At 38.4% G+C, this 15772-nt stretch overlaps 2 protein-coding genes across 5 annotated transcripts in view; one reads left to right on the forward strand and one right to left on the reverse strand.

Annotated features, from left to right (window-relative positions):
* Positions 1 to 15772, forward strand: part of jv (javelin) — a 34460-nt gene that overhangs the window by 6570 nt on the left and 12118 nt on the right. For both annotated transcript variants that reach the window (XM_017155109.3, XM_017155108.3), the window contains exon 2: positions 3577 to 3771. In XM_017155109.3, the coding sequence (XP_017010598.2) occupies positions 3710 to 3771 (62 nt within the window). In that variant the 5' untranslated portion in view covers positions 3577 to 3709. The remainder of the gene's footprint in view (positions 1 to 3576; positions 3772 to 15772) is intronic.
* MCU (mitochondrial calcium uniporter) overlaps positions 1 to 15772 on the reverse strand; it is a 48246-nt gene that overhangs the window by 5874 nt on the left and 26600 nt on the right. The window lies entirely within an intron of this gene.

The raw sequence follows: 15772 nt of genomic DNA on the forward strand, positions 1-15772 counted from the left end.
TACCTACATTTACCTACCATTTTGTTGAACAGTGTTTTTGGGGGGGCCAGAGGTCGTGTCGGAATTATTTACGATCTCCCCAATGAACACCTCCGACGACAAATTGGGACCTGTTGTTGGTGGTACCGTAGCTGCACTAGAGTTGGTAGATGTTTGTAGCCGTTCGACTAGGGCTTGTTTTCGGCCCGTTGCACTCAGTCCGAGGGCTCTTAGCCGCGTCCTCAGCTCGGTCAAAGTGAGTCGCGTGATATCTGGTTCTGGTATGATAATGATTGTGTAGGCATGGGCAGAGGCGCAAAAAGTAGGTGATGAAATAAAAAAGGAGATACGAAAAGAGAAATTAAACAGAATTTTCCATCAAAAAAGGGCTTTTTGGCCAAAAGAGGGCTTGGCCTATGTAGGTGCAAAAATGACAGGTCCTTCCCTTTTTTCCTTTTTTTTTATTTTTGGATAATGAATCAAAAGGCAAGCAACACAAAAAGGTAGCCCAAGGAGCCTTTGCACACAAAAAGCGCAGTAAAAATGATGGTACGTGCAGTTAACGCCGCAAAAAATGCACATAAAAAGGCGAGTCGAAAATGTGTTTAACAAAATAAAAAAAACATCAGGAAAAAACAGACGTTCTGAATGGCGAAAAATGTTGATGGCGACGCGACGCATGATGGAAGGAAAAGCAGGGAAAAATAACAAAAAAAATAAAGGAGCCTCTGGCTTGTCACAACGTTTTCTTTATCGGACCGGGAAGTGACACGCACACACAAATATTAAAGGCGGTGGAGTGGGTGTGAGAGTAGGCGTGGCCGTAGACCATCAACCGAAATGCAGGAACATTAAACTTAATGCCATTGTCATGCTCAAAATTAACACAATAAATGGCAGGCAAGGCTTCAGTTTGATTGCCTCCGAAAAAGAATGAACGAGATAAGATGGTTTTCGATGTGAAAAATTGTGAATATTATAATCACTCTTCACATGCAACGGAAATACTTTTTTCGTGTCACTTTTAAAGCCAGTTTTAAAATATATTCCTTTGGAAAAACCTTAATTTTATACAAAAGTTTAGCTTTTCTTCAAATGTGAATTTTTATTTAAATTTATTGTAATTCCCAATTGAATTTTTGTTTTCAATTATTGTAATTAAGAATCAGAATTTTATTTAATGTGTTTTTTCAGAATGTGCTTTTATTTAAAGCGATGTGAAAAAGCCACGAGTTTGGGTTTTTTACTTTCTGTTAGAGATTTGTGGGATACAATGCTATTTACCATATTAGGAAGGATTATCATTAATAGTTTCTTCTTCAAAGCTTTTTACAACAATAAATATTTAATTTTTTTTTTAAATGTGTCACTTTTCGTTAAGTACATAAACCGCTTTTCCGCATTATATTTACAGCTACTAGCAACTAATCTAATTTCCTCGCAACTCCTGACTTCCCTTTCGCCTGATTAATGTGGCCACAGTTAAACTTAATTCCGCGCCATCTGAGCGGATAAAAGCCCTTCATACTGCTACACATTATTTAAATTAAGCAAGAACGAATTTTGCGAGGGGGGAAAACAAAACATGAAATAAAATGGGAAAACTTTGAAAGAGGAAAAATATGCGTAAGCCGAGGGCAAACAGATACAGAACCCCATACCAACATTCTGGCAGCCATAGCTATAAAGCATCGATGCGCCTTTAAGCTCATAAAATATTTATGAAATTGCAGGACAGCGCAAAATCTTTTGAAATATCCCCGTTTATGTGGCCCTTTATTTTGGTGGCTTGTTTGTTTATTTCCAATGCCAGAGCCGTAAAATCCCTGATTTTCTGAACCAAATAATTCGGTACAAAATGAATCGATTTGTGCTTATTTTCACTTATTTTTCTCCGACTGGCAATAATTCTCAGGTTATATCCCGTTGAGCTAGACGACAATTAAGTTTCGTGGATAGATATATTTTTTGCTGCTTTTTTAGGCCCGCCAGGTATTCACTTAATTAATGGAAAAAGGCCGCGGAAAGCGCAGAGAGTTTTGCGGAAAACTCAACAAGCTTGGGTGGCTCTGTGGGTGGTGTTTTGTGTGAGCCAGAAAACAAAAAAAAAAAAAAGAGAGAGTACCGCAGAAACCGCAACCTCAACCGCTTCGGTTGGCATTGTGTTTTTGCATTGTGCTTAGGCCTTTTTAATATTTTACTTGCGTTTGCTCTCCTATTTTATTCACCTTGATCCCATTCTGCGCCATAAGCCAAAGGCAACTGCGGAGTTTGCACAATAATCCCAAACTGCGGGCCAAGACAAACAGCGAACAGCGGGTAACAAAGTGCAGGGATGCAGGCAACTTCAATGCAACTTGGTCGAGTGTCTGGCGCACAGAAGTGGGCAATGCTTTTTGCCTTTTTGTTTTTGGAGAGACATTTGCAGAACTGAAGGGCAGGTTTGGCAGAAGGCATATAGGAAAAATTTATGACCATGAGCACTTCGCCGTATATATAGACCAAGGCAGTAGGAATCTGTTTTTAGAGGCTCCATTAAAAATTGAAATGATCTATAAATGCAGCGTAGGCCTAGCGAGGTCACAGAATATGTTCTGTCTTCCATTGTGTGTAATGCATTTCTCTTGTTTAGGACGTAACTTTAGTATTCTACCTATAAAATGTACGGCAATGATGCTGCAGGGGATTTTTGTTAGATAGACAAAGTTTTTAAATTTTATGACTTAAATATGAGGATGCTAAACAATAAGTAACAAACATAATGGCTAAATCGAAGCCATAATAAGTAGTTAAGTTATACATAACAAGCTTGGGGTATTCAGAAATAACCAAGGTAACTTCGGCATGTTGAAGTTTATATACTATCATTCAATTAAAGTCAGAAATCGTATTTTATTCGACTGCCAGCTATTCAAAACAGTGCTTATTTTTGATTTGGTACAATTAATGGCCAAATTGAAATGGATGAACCATAAATTTCTTAAACTTTGTACGACAAATGTGAGACATGAAAATTCAACAGGGTTTTGCTTGTCGCCCAAAATCGATTTTCCTTGCACTTTATAATTTACTGCTTTTTAAAACAATGTACTGTGTGAAATATCCGCTTTGATGCGCCTTCCTTTGGCCCGAAAACAAACAGACCGCCCAACCTCCGAGGAGAACTTTGCTCCTCACCTTGGACTCTGGACGCACAGAGCGGAAATTGTGTTTTCCCCACTACACTGATTGCCTTGCCTCAGCGTGTACGGTATGTAATTCCCGGGGCCGGTGGGAAAACAAGACAAGAACAGAACAGAAGAGAACATAACCCCAAGAACCCGCTTCGGTGAACTCTTTAAGCACTTCACATGGCGACAACGAGGACATTGAGGCCGTCGAGTGGCGACATTTTGAGTGGGGCAAGTGACGTGTGGAGCCTGGAGGATGCCTCTCATCGTCCGCCCACTTGGCCGCTCATTAAACAGATAATGCCTCCGCCATATGTTGCTCCTCGCCTCGTGTGTATTTTTAGACGCCTCGAGCATGTTTAATTAATTGCACAAACTTTACGCAAATTAAATGTCAAGCCGCAGTTTTATTATCTTCCACTTGCAGGCAGTCTGTCGCCCGAAACTACTAAGTATTATAGACCCCACCCCATTGGAACCCAGTCAACCTCCGAGTCCGGCACATTTTGCACGTCAAAATAGGATCCGGACAGAGTCACAGCCTCTGCTATGGCGGCACGATGGGCAACGGATATTTTCGAACGTCACAAACGTCGACGTCGTCACGCCAGCGGGAAAAGCGGTAAGTTGCACCGAGCTTCCTCATAACTACACTCAGAATTTAAAACTATTATTTTCTTTGCCACACTAACATTATTTGGAGCATATACTCCCCTTCCTAGTTCTTCTTTCAGTATAAGTGACTTAAAACTTCTTGTTTTGTTTTTCTTTCACATTAATTTCTCCCGATCTAATTGACTTCTGAAAATTTTAAATACATTTATAAAGAAGGCGAAAAGCAAGGTTACCATAGAGCATAGAAAATCAATATTTGACAGTATCAATATTTTCGATATTTTCACAATATTGTATTGATAATATCGATGTTTTCCAAAGAGCAACGTAAACCCTAAAAATCAAATATTACAATTCTGTTTATAAAGTTTACCCATCGTAAATCTGTATCCAAAGCATATAAATGTTAAACTTTTAGATCCTTCCCAAGTGATTTCAAAAACCCAGAGCTTATCGAAGATCGATGTGAAATATAATCAAACTTAAACGTTGATTTACAAACCACATTTTACGATTTATGTTAATGTTGACTTCAGATTCAATAAAAGCTTTGAATTGATTGCGACACTTGTCACTTTGCCTCTAAGACAAATGGGAAACAGTGACCCTAATTTGTTTTTCGAGTGTAACAAGGATTCTGTTCTGGGTTCTGGGTCAAGTACCCCGGGGGAGGGCGAGCTAATAAAATATCCTTGGAGACGTATGTGACGGGAAGGGTTTCCTGGTAAGCCATAAAAGTTGCTGGCGTGTGAGTGACCACCGACCCAGATCCCTTCTCCTCCCCCCCCCAACATCCCTTTCTCTAATCAGCCTCAACTGGACATCGATATATTTATGTCCTGCGGTTGACGAGGGGGGAGGAAACACATTTTGCGGGTGTGACAAATGCTCGCCTAAGACAGAAGGGTTTAAAAGTCAGCCATTTAAGTTTGGCCTGACTTGGCAATTTCATCATAAAGTTTACGGTTTAATGAAGTGAGGATTTGCTTAGAAAAGCTCAAGCCACAAAGGCGATAGATAAATTTGTAACATCAGAAATGAGTCTTGAAGTGTTGAGTGAATTCAAAATAAAGTTGGTAACTTTTCAAGCGATAAAGCGGTGACGTTGAAAAAGCATAGAAAAAATAAATAATCAATGTTTTTAAGCAAGAAACAGAGAGAACTCGGAAAAACAAAGTCGTATAAATTTGCACGTGTTTTTCCTCAAGTCGGGGCGAAAAAGATTCATCAAAAGTTTTATGCGGGTTAGCGCAAAACGTTAAAAAGGACGAGAAAATCATGAGAAAACTTTCTGTCTGACAAAAAGGTGGAGGAGGAAAATTAATTCGTGAAGATTTTTGCCAACATAATTAGTGACCTTTTTCGTTGGCGATGACTTTTAAATCGATTTGATTTGCAAACTTAATTGGCGGGTCAAAGAAAAAAAACAAATAGAACACTTTACCAATTAATTAAATGGCAGCAAAGCCAAATTGAGGCCGCAATTGAGGACATGGACATGGCAAAAAGAACGGCAATTAAAATTGCCAACGGCGGCGCCTACATGAGAAGGATAAATACTGGCATAGATGGAGGGGGCGTGGCGTCCAGTATGCACTCACTCGGGGGCTTTGGGTGTCGGACTTTGGCCAGGGGGCGTGGCAGCTGCCCCCTGCTGACAGCTGTTGGCGCTGCTCAAAATTCCAATCTGCCGCCATCGAAGCGGCGAATGCATAAGCCCGAAACCTGATGAGGGTTGCCAGAAAGCAATTAAAGCGGATTTCTATTCCCCTCCTCAAACGTGTGTGGGTGGCTTTTTTCCAGTTTATAAATATAAGCATTCTCAGCCAAGTATTTCAATTGCACAGTTCGCCGCAGCTGGAATTTCAATTGTTGATGTCTGAACTAGGATCTCTCATAGGAAATTAAAACTTTGTGATTCGTTCGCTGTGAAATTCGCTTTTAAACTACAGTAGGGAACTATATTATTCATTCTGAACATTTAGAGTTCATTTAATTACATATTTAATTGTCTAACTTAACACATTTATTAAAACTACAAGAGACGCTCATTTAATTAGATCACAAAAGTTTTTGAAACTTTAAAAATGTTAAAATATCATCTAAAACATTTATTTTATTTCTTTATTTTAAATAGGACACTGCCTTCTTTGTCCAAAATTATGGATTAATTATAATTTGCTGATGCACTTCAAGTGGTTTGAAACTTTTTGAGACTCGAATGGAACCTGAAAAAGGCAAAACCCAATTTAAAGTCTCTGTTGAATTAAAGCTCATTGAGTGCAAGAAAATTTTGTCGATTTTTGCCCGGCTACCGGATAACATTCACCCATTTTCTGATATCCCCAACCAACGTTGGCTTGGCCAAAAATTGAATTGTTCTCCCAGCTTCCGAAAAGTCTTGTTTTTTGTTCTCCTATATTTTCCGCCAATATTCCGGTGGTGTTGTTGTTTTGCCTCCATTGCAAACGCACACGGAGTTGCAGACAAGCCGACAGGCAGTCGCTTCATTTGCATATAGAATGCGTGTTCCGAGAGGCGATAATGTATCGACGGGCTTTTGGCAACTCGGGAACGGAAGATGGATGGAGGGCAGGGCGTGTGGGGAAATGGAAAAATGGGCGGAAGTGTGTACATAAAGATGTTAAAGATACAACAGCGATTCGATGACAATTTTTTGGCCACTGGCCCTGTATAAACCAATCGATTTATGCATACGTAGGACAGATGGGCACGGAATGTGTCAATGGCGGGACATGGGTTAAGATTAACCGTTGGCAGCCTCCTCAACATTTAGTCACGTATCATTCGAGCTCTACATTTTTATGGAAATTGCTATATAAGAGAATGTCTTTGTGTTTAAGCACTGAAGAAAAAAAAATTAAATAATTTAAAGCAATTATTTAAAAACAGTTTTACAAAAAATATTATTAAAACAAATTAAATAGTAAGCAAAAATGTTTACTTTCTGTCGAATACTTATAGTTATACATTAAAATTTTTGTTAACAAATCACTTTTATATTTACCCATTTGTTTAAAAAACCTTTGACATTCGATTAAGGTGTTTTTTAACCAAATAAACTTGATTAGTTTCTTTAAAAAAATGTATCATTGAAAACGTTAGATATCCTAATTTAGAATGTCCTTTATGTAAAATTCTATTTTCTTGATCTTAGAATTTTTTCTTTCTGTGTTTATGGGTGATGGATTCAAACGGGGATACTGTGTAAGTGTGCTTGTGTTGTATGTGTGTTCGTGTTGGTGTCAGCACTACGTGTAAGGCATACTTCTCGTGTATTTTTCGTTTCTGGCCTGCTAAGTCTTATTTTACTCTGTCAACTCACCTGTAAATAGAAGAGCAAAAACAGGAGAAAAGATCGTTAGAAATGTTGTTAGGGCTCAATAAATTTCTAAGCTCAAGTGAACAAATTGGATTGACTTTCAATGTGTTAGTGTTTCCCCAAACCCAACGCATACTTCCGGGACATAAACTTTTTTTATGGACGTTCGATGTTCATTAAAAAAGTTTCAAGCACATTTCGGCATGCAAAAACCCAGCCGGAAAAATAGAAGAACAACAACCAGGACGATTGGTGGCTAAAAGTTTCACAAAATTTAATTTGAAGGCATAAAAATAGAAGGATAGAGTGAAAGGAAAATTGTCAGTGGCGAGAATGGGACAGAAGAAGGATAGAACAGCCTCAAACAATTTACCAATTAGAATGTGGAAAAAGTTTGTACGACTGCCGTCAATGTAAAGAACTAAATAATTGCATTTTTTTTGGTACCTCCCGCAACGCCTGCGGTTTATGACGACGCCTGTCTGACTGTATAATAAATATTTCACACTAAATTGCACAATGAGAATGAAAAGTGGAAAGCAGCAACGAGCCAAAGACGGTTTAAATGAAGCGAAATGGGCCTAAAGAAAGAATGAGTGAGAGCCCACAAATTGCCGCTGAATGTGTGCAAATGATGGCAGCAGTAAAGCGGTGGAAAACTCTGGGAAATAAAGCAAGACTTGAGACAATTTCCGCAAACGAGCTGGGACAAGAAAAGCAGGAAAGGCGCGACGCCCAGAAGCAGGCTACACTAAATTGCCAGCCTACGTGTACGTGTGTGCACAGGCAAAAGGCGTAACGAGCGACTATCGCTTTCCCCACCCAGCTATTTTGCGTCTGTATTCCCCTTTCCCCCTTTCATCCAACGCAGACATTGAGATTGTCAATGTCTGGCGGAGCGTATAACATTTTCCCAGACCCGTGTCTGCTGTCTGATAAATTCTGCAGCACAGCCTCCGTCATCTGTCCGATTATCTCCTCCAGATTTTGTAGCTGCCTTGCACATGCAATTGATTAATGCCATGCACAAATTGACAAGCGAACAGAACAAGCAACATTCCGCCAGGCCCAAGCTAATGTAATTTACCGGAGTACCCGAGGCCCTTGGAGGAGTGCCAGCAGTGGCGGAATCGGAGGGTTTTCATTAGGGTATTGTAATTACATTACAAATCATCCATCGGTTTTGAAATATGGGTAAAATAAGAATCCCTAAATAGATAGAAATACACAATAAATATTTCAGACAATTTAAAAACACTTTAAAATGTGTCTAAAAGTATGCTGTGAAAAATATTATTTTACATTTTTTGAGATCTTTTTTTTTTAATTCAAAGCTACTAGTAAAATTGTAAGGATCCGCTCCTGTATGCATTTCATCCATCCATCCGTGGATACATACATTGCCTGACTGACAAACGAATCAGTAAGCACACATGTGCACCTTAAACATTTGCATATATTCCGATTATATAGACCCTCTCCTTTCTATTAGTTTGACTTGTTTGCATTTTCCTGACTTGGAAAATAAATATTTACCATATTTTCATATGGCGTCGTGACAATAGTTACTTTGTATAATGCTATACAGTAGAACAAACTTGAACCAAATCCAGAAAAAGTTTTAAAACTCGAACTTAATTATTATTAAATTATTTTAATCGCAAACTGTATTACAAACGAATTACTAATGAATTTAAAAAATTATGAGTTAGCAATTAAAATTTTCAATTATTATTTAGTAAAAGTTTTAATGAAGCGCCTTCTCTATATTTCTATTTTTCGTTTCGTTTGAACTAAAGAGTTAACCATTTCTAACATGTAAGAGTAAAATCCCAAGTATTTTAAAGCTTATATTTCCGAGTGCAGTTTATGTACTTACGGCCAATATTTGCCCTGACTTTGGAAAAAGCCATCTGGTGCTCGGAACTGCCTAACAAGATGTCGTAGTGGTTCTAAAAGCAGTGTGAGAATAATTCGAAATAAAAAACTTTTTCCATCCGCCCTGCATGAATGTATGCATGCTTGTTTATGTGTCAAAACACCGTAAACAAGTTTGCAATTTTCTCTCCAAAGAAAGGGAGAAAAATGGCTAAAACAGGACGAGAGAACAAAACAAAAACAAGGTACTAAGTTGGCTTTTATGCACTGCGATGCTGTAGAGGGAAAAATGGAAGAGAGAAAAAAAGGGCGGAAGGCATATGTTTTATTTATTGTTTGGCTGCACTTTCGCAGGTCTTTTCAGCGTTTGCTTGGGACGCTTTATTGCACTTTTTCGCAACTTTGGCAACTTTAAAGGCGCAGAAAAATACACAAGTTAAGAAATCTAACGGAACTCTTACTTCGAGTGGAATCCGTCGGGTGCAAATCGCAAGGCGACAGACAGCGTATATATCTCTGTGGAAAGGAAGGTCGGGTGGTTTTCAGATTTCAAGAGGACCCAGCAACTTGTGAGAAGCGTCCATGATTCGCTAAACATTTGAGATTTCAGCACAAGGGTAATATAAAATGCAGAAATGGTGCCAGAAGTTTTGCAGCATTTGTCCTAATTTTAAAATTCTCATTTCCATTTCGTTGCATCTTCAATATGCACTTTGAAATATTTGCTCAGCACGGTTTCGCTGTGCTGTGCTGTTCTTTACATTGCTCTTACTTAAAAAGAGCTTACACAAATAAATGCAAGAATAAATAAATTCCAACATAAAATGTAAATACTCTTTCCATTTTAAAAAACAAAATGTTATTATTTATTGGCGCCCAACGTGGGGCACAAACTCACGGCTCTAAAATAAAGAGTCTCCTGCTCTTTTGTGCACATTTGGCACAAATCTAAATATAGTTTTCTTTTTTTTTTTTTGGTTAAACATTAAACAACGATATTCTTTATGGAATATAAGTATACCCTCCACTATAGTGTAAAAATCGAAAATCGATGGGCAGACAGGGAAAACAAATCAGAGTTGCCATTGAAAATATGCAGTTAGGAATGGGTGGGATGGGATGGTGGGAGGCAGGAGTAGGGGCATCTGTCTATCACGTTGCAAGTGCATTACGGTCTTCTTCTGGCCTGCACTACTTTCAACTGCAAATTGGCCCAAATGCATTGTTGCCTTTTGCTGTTTCTTCGCTTGCGAGACGAGACACGCAGTTCGCATTGGACTCCATCTCGAAACACGTCTTCATATAAAACATTCCGCTGGAGGATTTAATTTGATAGTGCCACAGGGCAGATGGAGGGGAGTGGGGCAGATGGGGTCGGACATAGCTCAAGTATGAAGCTTTCTAGTTCAAAGGATCATCTGGGGTGCACAAGTGTAATTCGTATCAATTTATGCAGGACGTGATGCTGCCTCTGATGCTGGATAAATTGGCAGAAACGTTTCTTTTTAGGGAGAGGAAAAGCAAAGCACTATATGCTAGTAGGAAAAGAGAGTGGTGGTGGTTAAAAGCATAAGTTATCCTCGAAAGTAATTTATTTTTACTCAAACTAATTCCATTAAAAAACGGACAACTGAAACTAAATAAAAACCTTTTTGCTCTTCTACGCTTTTTTAAAAAGTCTCATTCCAGTTTTATTTTATTTCAAGCTTGTTTTTAATTTTTTTTTTATATTCCTTGTTGAATTTTTTATAATGTAATTATTAAGAACAATTAAATCAAAAAAGTAAAAGCTACCAAGGTTACGAAATGGTAGGTAAGCACTCAAGAAATAAAGTTATATCACACAGCCCCAATTAAAAATGATATTACTCCATCTACGCAGCCATTCAACTCTTAGAACTTTTATTCACCAGTTCCGCTCGAAGGCCGTTTGAAATATTTTCGAAAAACCATCTCTAGTCACACTTGACTTATTTCATTACACATACGCCAAAAAAGCCACCCGCTTGCCGAAAATAAAACCGTATATCGTATTTATAAATAAAAATTCTTTTGTGGGCGCTCCTCCTGCACTCAGCGATGAAAAGGCTCGAAAAGAGCAAAAATTATTTCATTGGTTACGCTGGCTGGGCAGAAAGCTGGATAAGTGGAAAGATCGGGGGGTGGGAGTCAAAACAAAAGGCGACAAAACAGGAAGCTCATTCCCGCCAGAAACCCCAATCAAAAGCCCGAGCCATGCGTGCATGGCAACCAATTTGACCACGTTGGAAAATGAAACGAAATGAAAGGGGAAAACTCTGTGCGCGACACATGCGTTCGCAACGGCCACATGTCACAACATTAAAAAGTCATTTTGAGCTGGCCAAAACCAGAGAAAGAGACGGCGCGAGAGTGGAAGAGCGATTCGGACCATTTGGGAGCAGTTTCTTGTGCGAGTTCGAGTCCGCGGCATTTGCATCAATTTGACGGCTGCTCTGCGCTTCACTGCGTCAGTGCTTCAGTGCCTCACTTGCTCACTTCCTCACTCTTTCACTGACTCAATGGTTAAAAGCGACAATCAGCACACAGAAAAAAATTATTTTAATTTTGAAAATTTATTTGTATTTTGTATTTTACGTAAAATTTTTCACAATTTTTATATTATCCTTTCAAAAATGATTTTATACAAATATTTGTTGCACTTTTTAATATAAAATAAGCGAAATATTTTAGAAATTTTGCGACTTCAAAAACCGTACAATATTTCCAGACAGATTTTTCAAAAAAAAAATTTTTTTTGTTGCCGTTTATTTTATGAATTTTTTTACAGTGCACCCGGTGTTGCAATATTTCGCTATTGCTGCTTTATGATGAGCAACGCTCTGGCATCCGCTCGAGTTACTTGATTACAAGTGAGCAAACGCATTTCCGCCGGCTTTGTTGTTGTGCGGCGAGCGGTGAGCGGTTCGCAGATTCGAACCCCCGAATTCCTAGTCTAAACTAGGTGACGCCGCTCTCCCCGATGACGAAATACGAAATACCTGCTGCCAACGTCAAAAGTTCAACAACGAGTGAGTTGGGAGAGGAAGCGGGTTCAGTACTTGTGGGTCCACAGTTCACTTAAGTTCATTGCTGGGGCTCGAAAGCCAAAGCCAGAGTCAGAGCCGGGCCCAAAGCCCATCAGGCCGACCCCTTGCCATTGGGAACTTTTTGTTTTGCATTATTCACGAGCATTGCCACATGGCACCACACACAGTGGGTTGAGTTTTGGCTTTATGGGGCGGGAACTCTTTAGAGAAAATTTAGGAAAATCAACTTTTGTTGAACAATAATACTTGCGGATGTTTTGTCAAAATTTTGTGTATATATGAAAATTGAAGTTTAAGTTAAAGGAAGAGGGGGAAACTTAATGTAGGAAATTAAATTAAAATTCCTATAATTTTTCAAAAGTAAACACAATTAAAAAAAAATTTTTTTTTAGAAATTACTTTTATTTTGGTTGAAAGTTATTATTATTTCTAAAAAAAAATTATTAACAATTTTAAAATTCAAATTTGATATTTTCTGAACATCACAATAGAAATGTATAAAAACACAAAATATACATAAATTTTTTAAAATCTCTGCTTTGCCACTGACTTTCCACAAAAACTACCACCCACTGTCTTACGACTTTAACAGCTTATCCCACCGATTTAAACAACACAACAGAAGCAGACTTAGCTCATTTGTCATTCAAAGGGCATCATCATCTCCAGAGGGAGCTGTAGAAAGGGGTTCGAGAAAGCAAAAAGGGGTTCCACGACCTTTCACCTAATGCCGCAGATCCCTTGTGCGGATTTAAAATTCGTATTTGATGGTGCGGCAATTGCAATTCTGGGGGCTAAACATCTCCGCGACTCGATAATGAGAGCACAGTTTGTGCTACTGGTTTTCGGTTTAATTGGGCGCCAAATTACTTTTCACTTTGCCATTGCCGATTAAACAAGAAAATTTCATTAACTCTGGGAGGCCCACCTCGGGTGGTGGCAATAAAAAAGCAAACGTAAGCGGCTAAAAAGTTTGAAACTCGAGACTCGAAATTGCTCCATTGTTGCTGCAGGCGAACAATAACAGAAAAATATAAAAAAAGGCGATGGGAGGCGGGGCAGCGTGCCACTGAAAAAGGTTAACAAAATAATAACAAACAAATGGGCAGTATTTTTAGACGTCGACAGAGCCGCTGCTGCGCAGTCGCCACCTGCCACTCGAAAAGCAGCGGCGCATGCGCTCAATATTTTTCAGCTTTTCAGTCGTCCGAGAGATGTAAAAGCGGCAACAACCGAGAAAACCGGTGAAAAGCATACAGCGGCTGGAAAAAAATAGCAGACAAAAATAAAAAACGCGCGCGTTTTTCTCTTTTACTGTATTTATTGCTTTTTGGCCATTTCACGGACAATAAACTCATTTTGCATTAACCACAAAAATCAACAAACTGTGCAAAGGCGGGCGCCATCAATAGAAAGCATTCAACTGGGTTAAAATGGGATGGGTGGCAAAAGGCGAACAAGATGAATGTTTATTTGCACAGTGAAGATGTGACCCACAAAGGCCCGAGCCCAAGTAACATCAACACTGTTTTGTGCGAGCCAATATTTGTGATAAATGAAAGACAACCTCATCATTAGCATTTGTACACGCAGCCCCCAGGAATCAATGCATTGGCCCATTAATCTAAACGCATTAATGATTTAAGGAATTCATTTGTCATTTGGGTAAGAGATGCTCTCGATTTGAGCTTGGGAAAAGGGAAAATTAACTATTAATTTGAGTAAATCTGAAGATAAACTGGACTTTTAGCTGTGCAATTTGTTGTCTATTTGTCACTTCACATAAACAATGGGGAAAGGTCTAGAGTTAAGCTCAAAGATAAAATAGGTCTCCAAATCGTATTTAGGCTTTAGAAAATTAACCTCAATTAAGAGAGAGAAAACAGTAATAGCATATTGATTTCCATTTATCGCAATGTTTACTAAATCATCCATTTTTTGGAAGAATAAATTTAAAATAAAAATAAATAAATAAAAATAAAATAAAAATAAATAAATTTAAAAGTGGAAATGAGTCATATATTCTTAAATATTCTATACCTGACTAAATTAAATATGTAATTTTAGTCATTTATTTTAACAACTGTCTAACTGATAGCTTAGATCATAATCAGGTTTAAAAAGTTGTACAGCTTGAATTTGCGTTTAATATTTACCCCAAGTTCTAATATCATTTTATTGTCTAAATTTTCAAAAAAATTAAACATAATGAATTGGAGTAAATAAACTGGAAAATAGACACGAGTCCGGTATCCCGAAATTGTCAAGTTGTTTGGAAACCATTAATTCCGGTAAAATATACCCCTCAGCGCAGTTTGCTTATAGCGTACATAACCACTTTCCACTTTAGATGATTGAGTGTCCTGCGACAAATGGACAAACTTATTTGTCCACTCGTTCACAAAGCAGGCAGCCAAGTTTTCGCTTAATTTATGTCCCCAGCCGCAGTGAAAAAATCGAAAGAGGAGTTTGGTTGGCGTGTGCAAAGGCTAAAATGCAATTTGCGGGCAGCCGCAGTTACAGCAGCAGAAAATTGATTTAGCATTTATTTCCAACTCTCCGTCTGACCTACAGCGATGTTGCGGCAAGCGAAAATTTTCGGAAAATGTCATTTGAAATGTCGCCGGCGGCGGCCCCATCTTCATGCAATCATTTCGACAGGCTTTTTGTTTTTTCCATTTTAGGTACAATCGCAATGGATGAGAGATGATTCAGATCGGCTCTTGAACAATACGCTCTGATTATTCCGGTTCTTTTATTTTATATTAATTCTATTTTGCACAATTGAAAACCTATTGTCTGGTCGTGTGAGAATGCCGATTGCAAATGATTTTATGTATTTATTTTTTTGGTTTTTACGAATTTATGCTCCGGTGGCTGTGTGTTGGCTGCCTCCCATGTAAATCATGTATTTGGTGGTTTTTCACCCAATAGATATCTGTGTTAATTAATTTGGCGCTGTCATGCGAGTTTTGCCATTTCCATTTTGGCACGAACGTGTTTATTTCGCTGCAGTTTCTTTTTTGTTGCGGTATAATTTAATTAGCCGCTCTTAAATATTGTTAAAGGCCTTAACTTCTTTGTTTCGCGATACTGCCAGCTACAATACATTTGTTATTATGATTTTTTTTGAGCTGTGCTAAATAATTTGTAGAGTTTTAATTAGGTTTTTTCTCATTATTTATTTAAGCCCGTTAGTGGTTAGGTGTTTGTTTGTTTGTTCGCTTTTTTTTTTGGCAAATAGCGCGTTGAAAATCGCTTGCTAATCGCACGCAAATCGCATTCACTTTTTTCCCGCTGTGCTTTTTTGCCCTTGGGCAGATGTTCCAGAAAAGTGAGAAATTTAATTCGGCGCGTGTCACAATAAAATCAAGTTTAAAACGAAACAAAAAGCAAACACGTGACTGGAAAACCAAACTGAATTTGTAATTTTTATTTTTGTGCGAAAACAGAGAAACAGAGTGGCAGAATGTTTATAAACCCCGCTGTCAGTCATAAAATGGCATTAAAAGCAATTAGCAAGTTGCTTTATATTCAGCGCCGAACGAACATATTGCCCGGGGTAATTAAAAATCTTAAGATCTCGAGGCAAAACAATTCGAAGGAAGCGAAAGCGGAAAAACGACTCTCGACGCGTCTAAAAATAAAAACAAAAATAAATAGAGAAGCAAGTGAGATATTATCGTTGGAAACAATTTTCCCAAGGAACACGCAACAAA

Source organism: Drosophila takahashii, chromosome 3L (assembly GCF_030179915.1).
Source record: "Drosophila takahashii strain IR98-3 E-12201 chromosome 3L, DtakHiC1v2, whole genome shotgun sequence".
In the NCBI taxonomy this organism is placed as follows: Eukaryota; Metazoa; Arthropoda; class Insecta; order Diptera; family Drosophilidae; genus Drosophila; species Drosophila takahashii.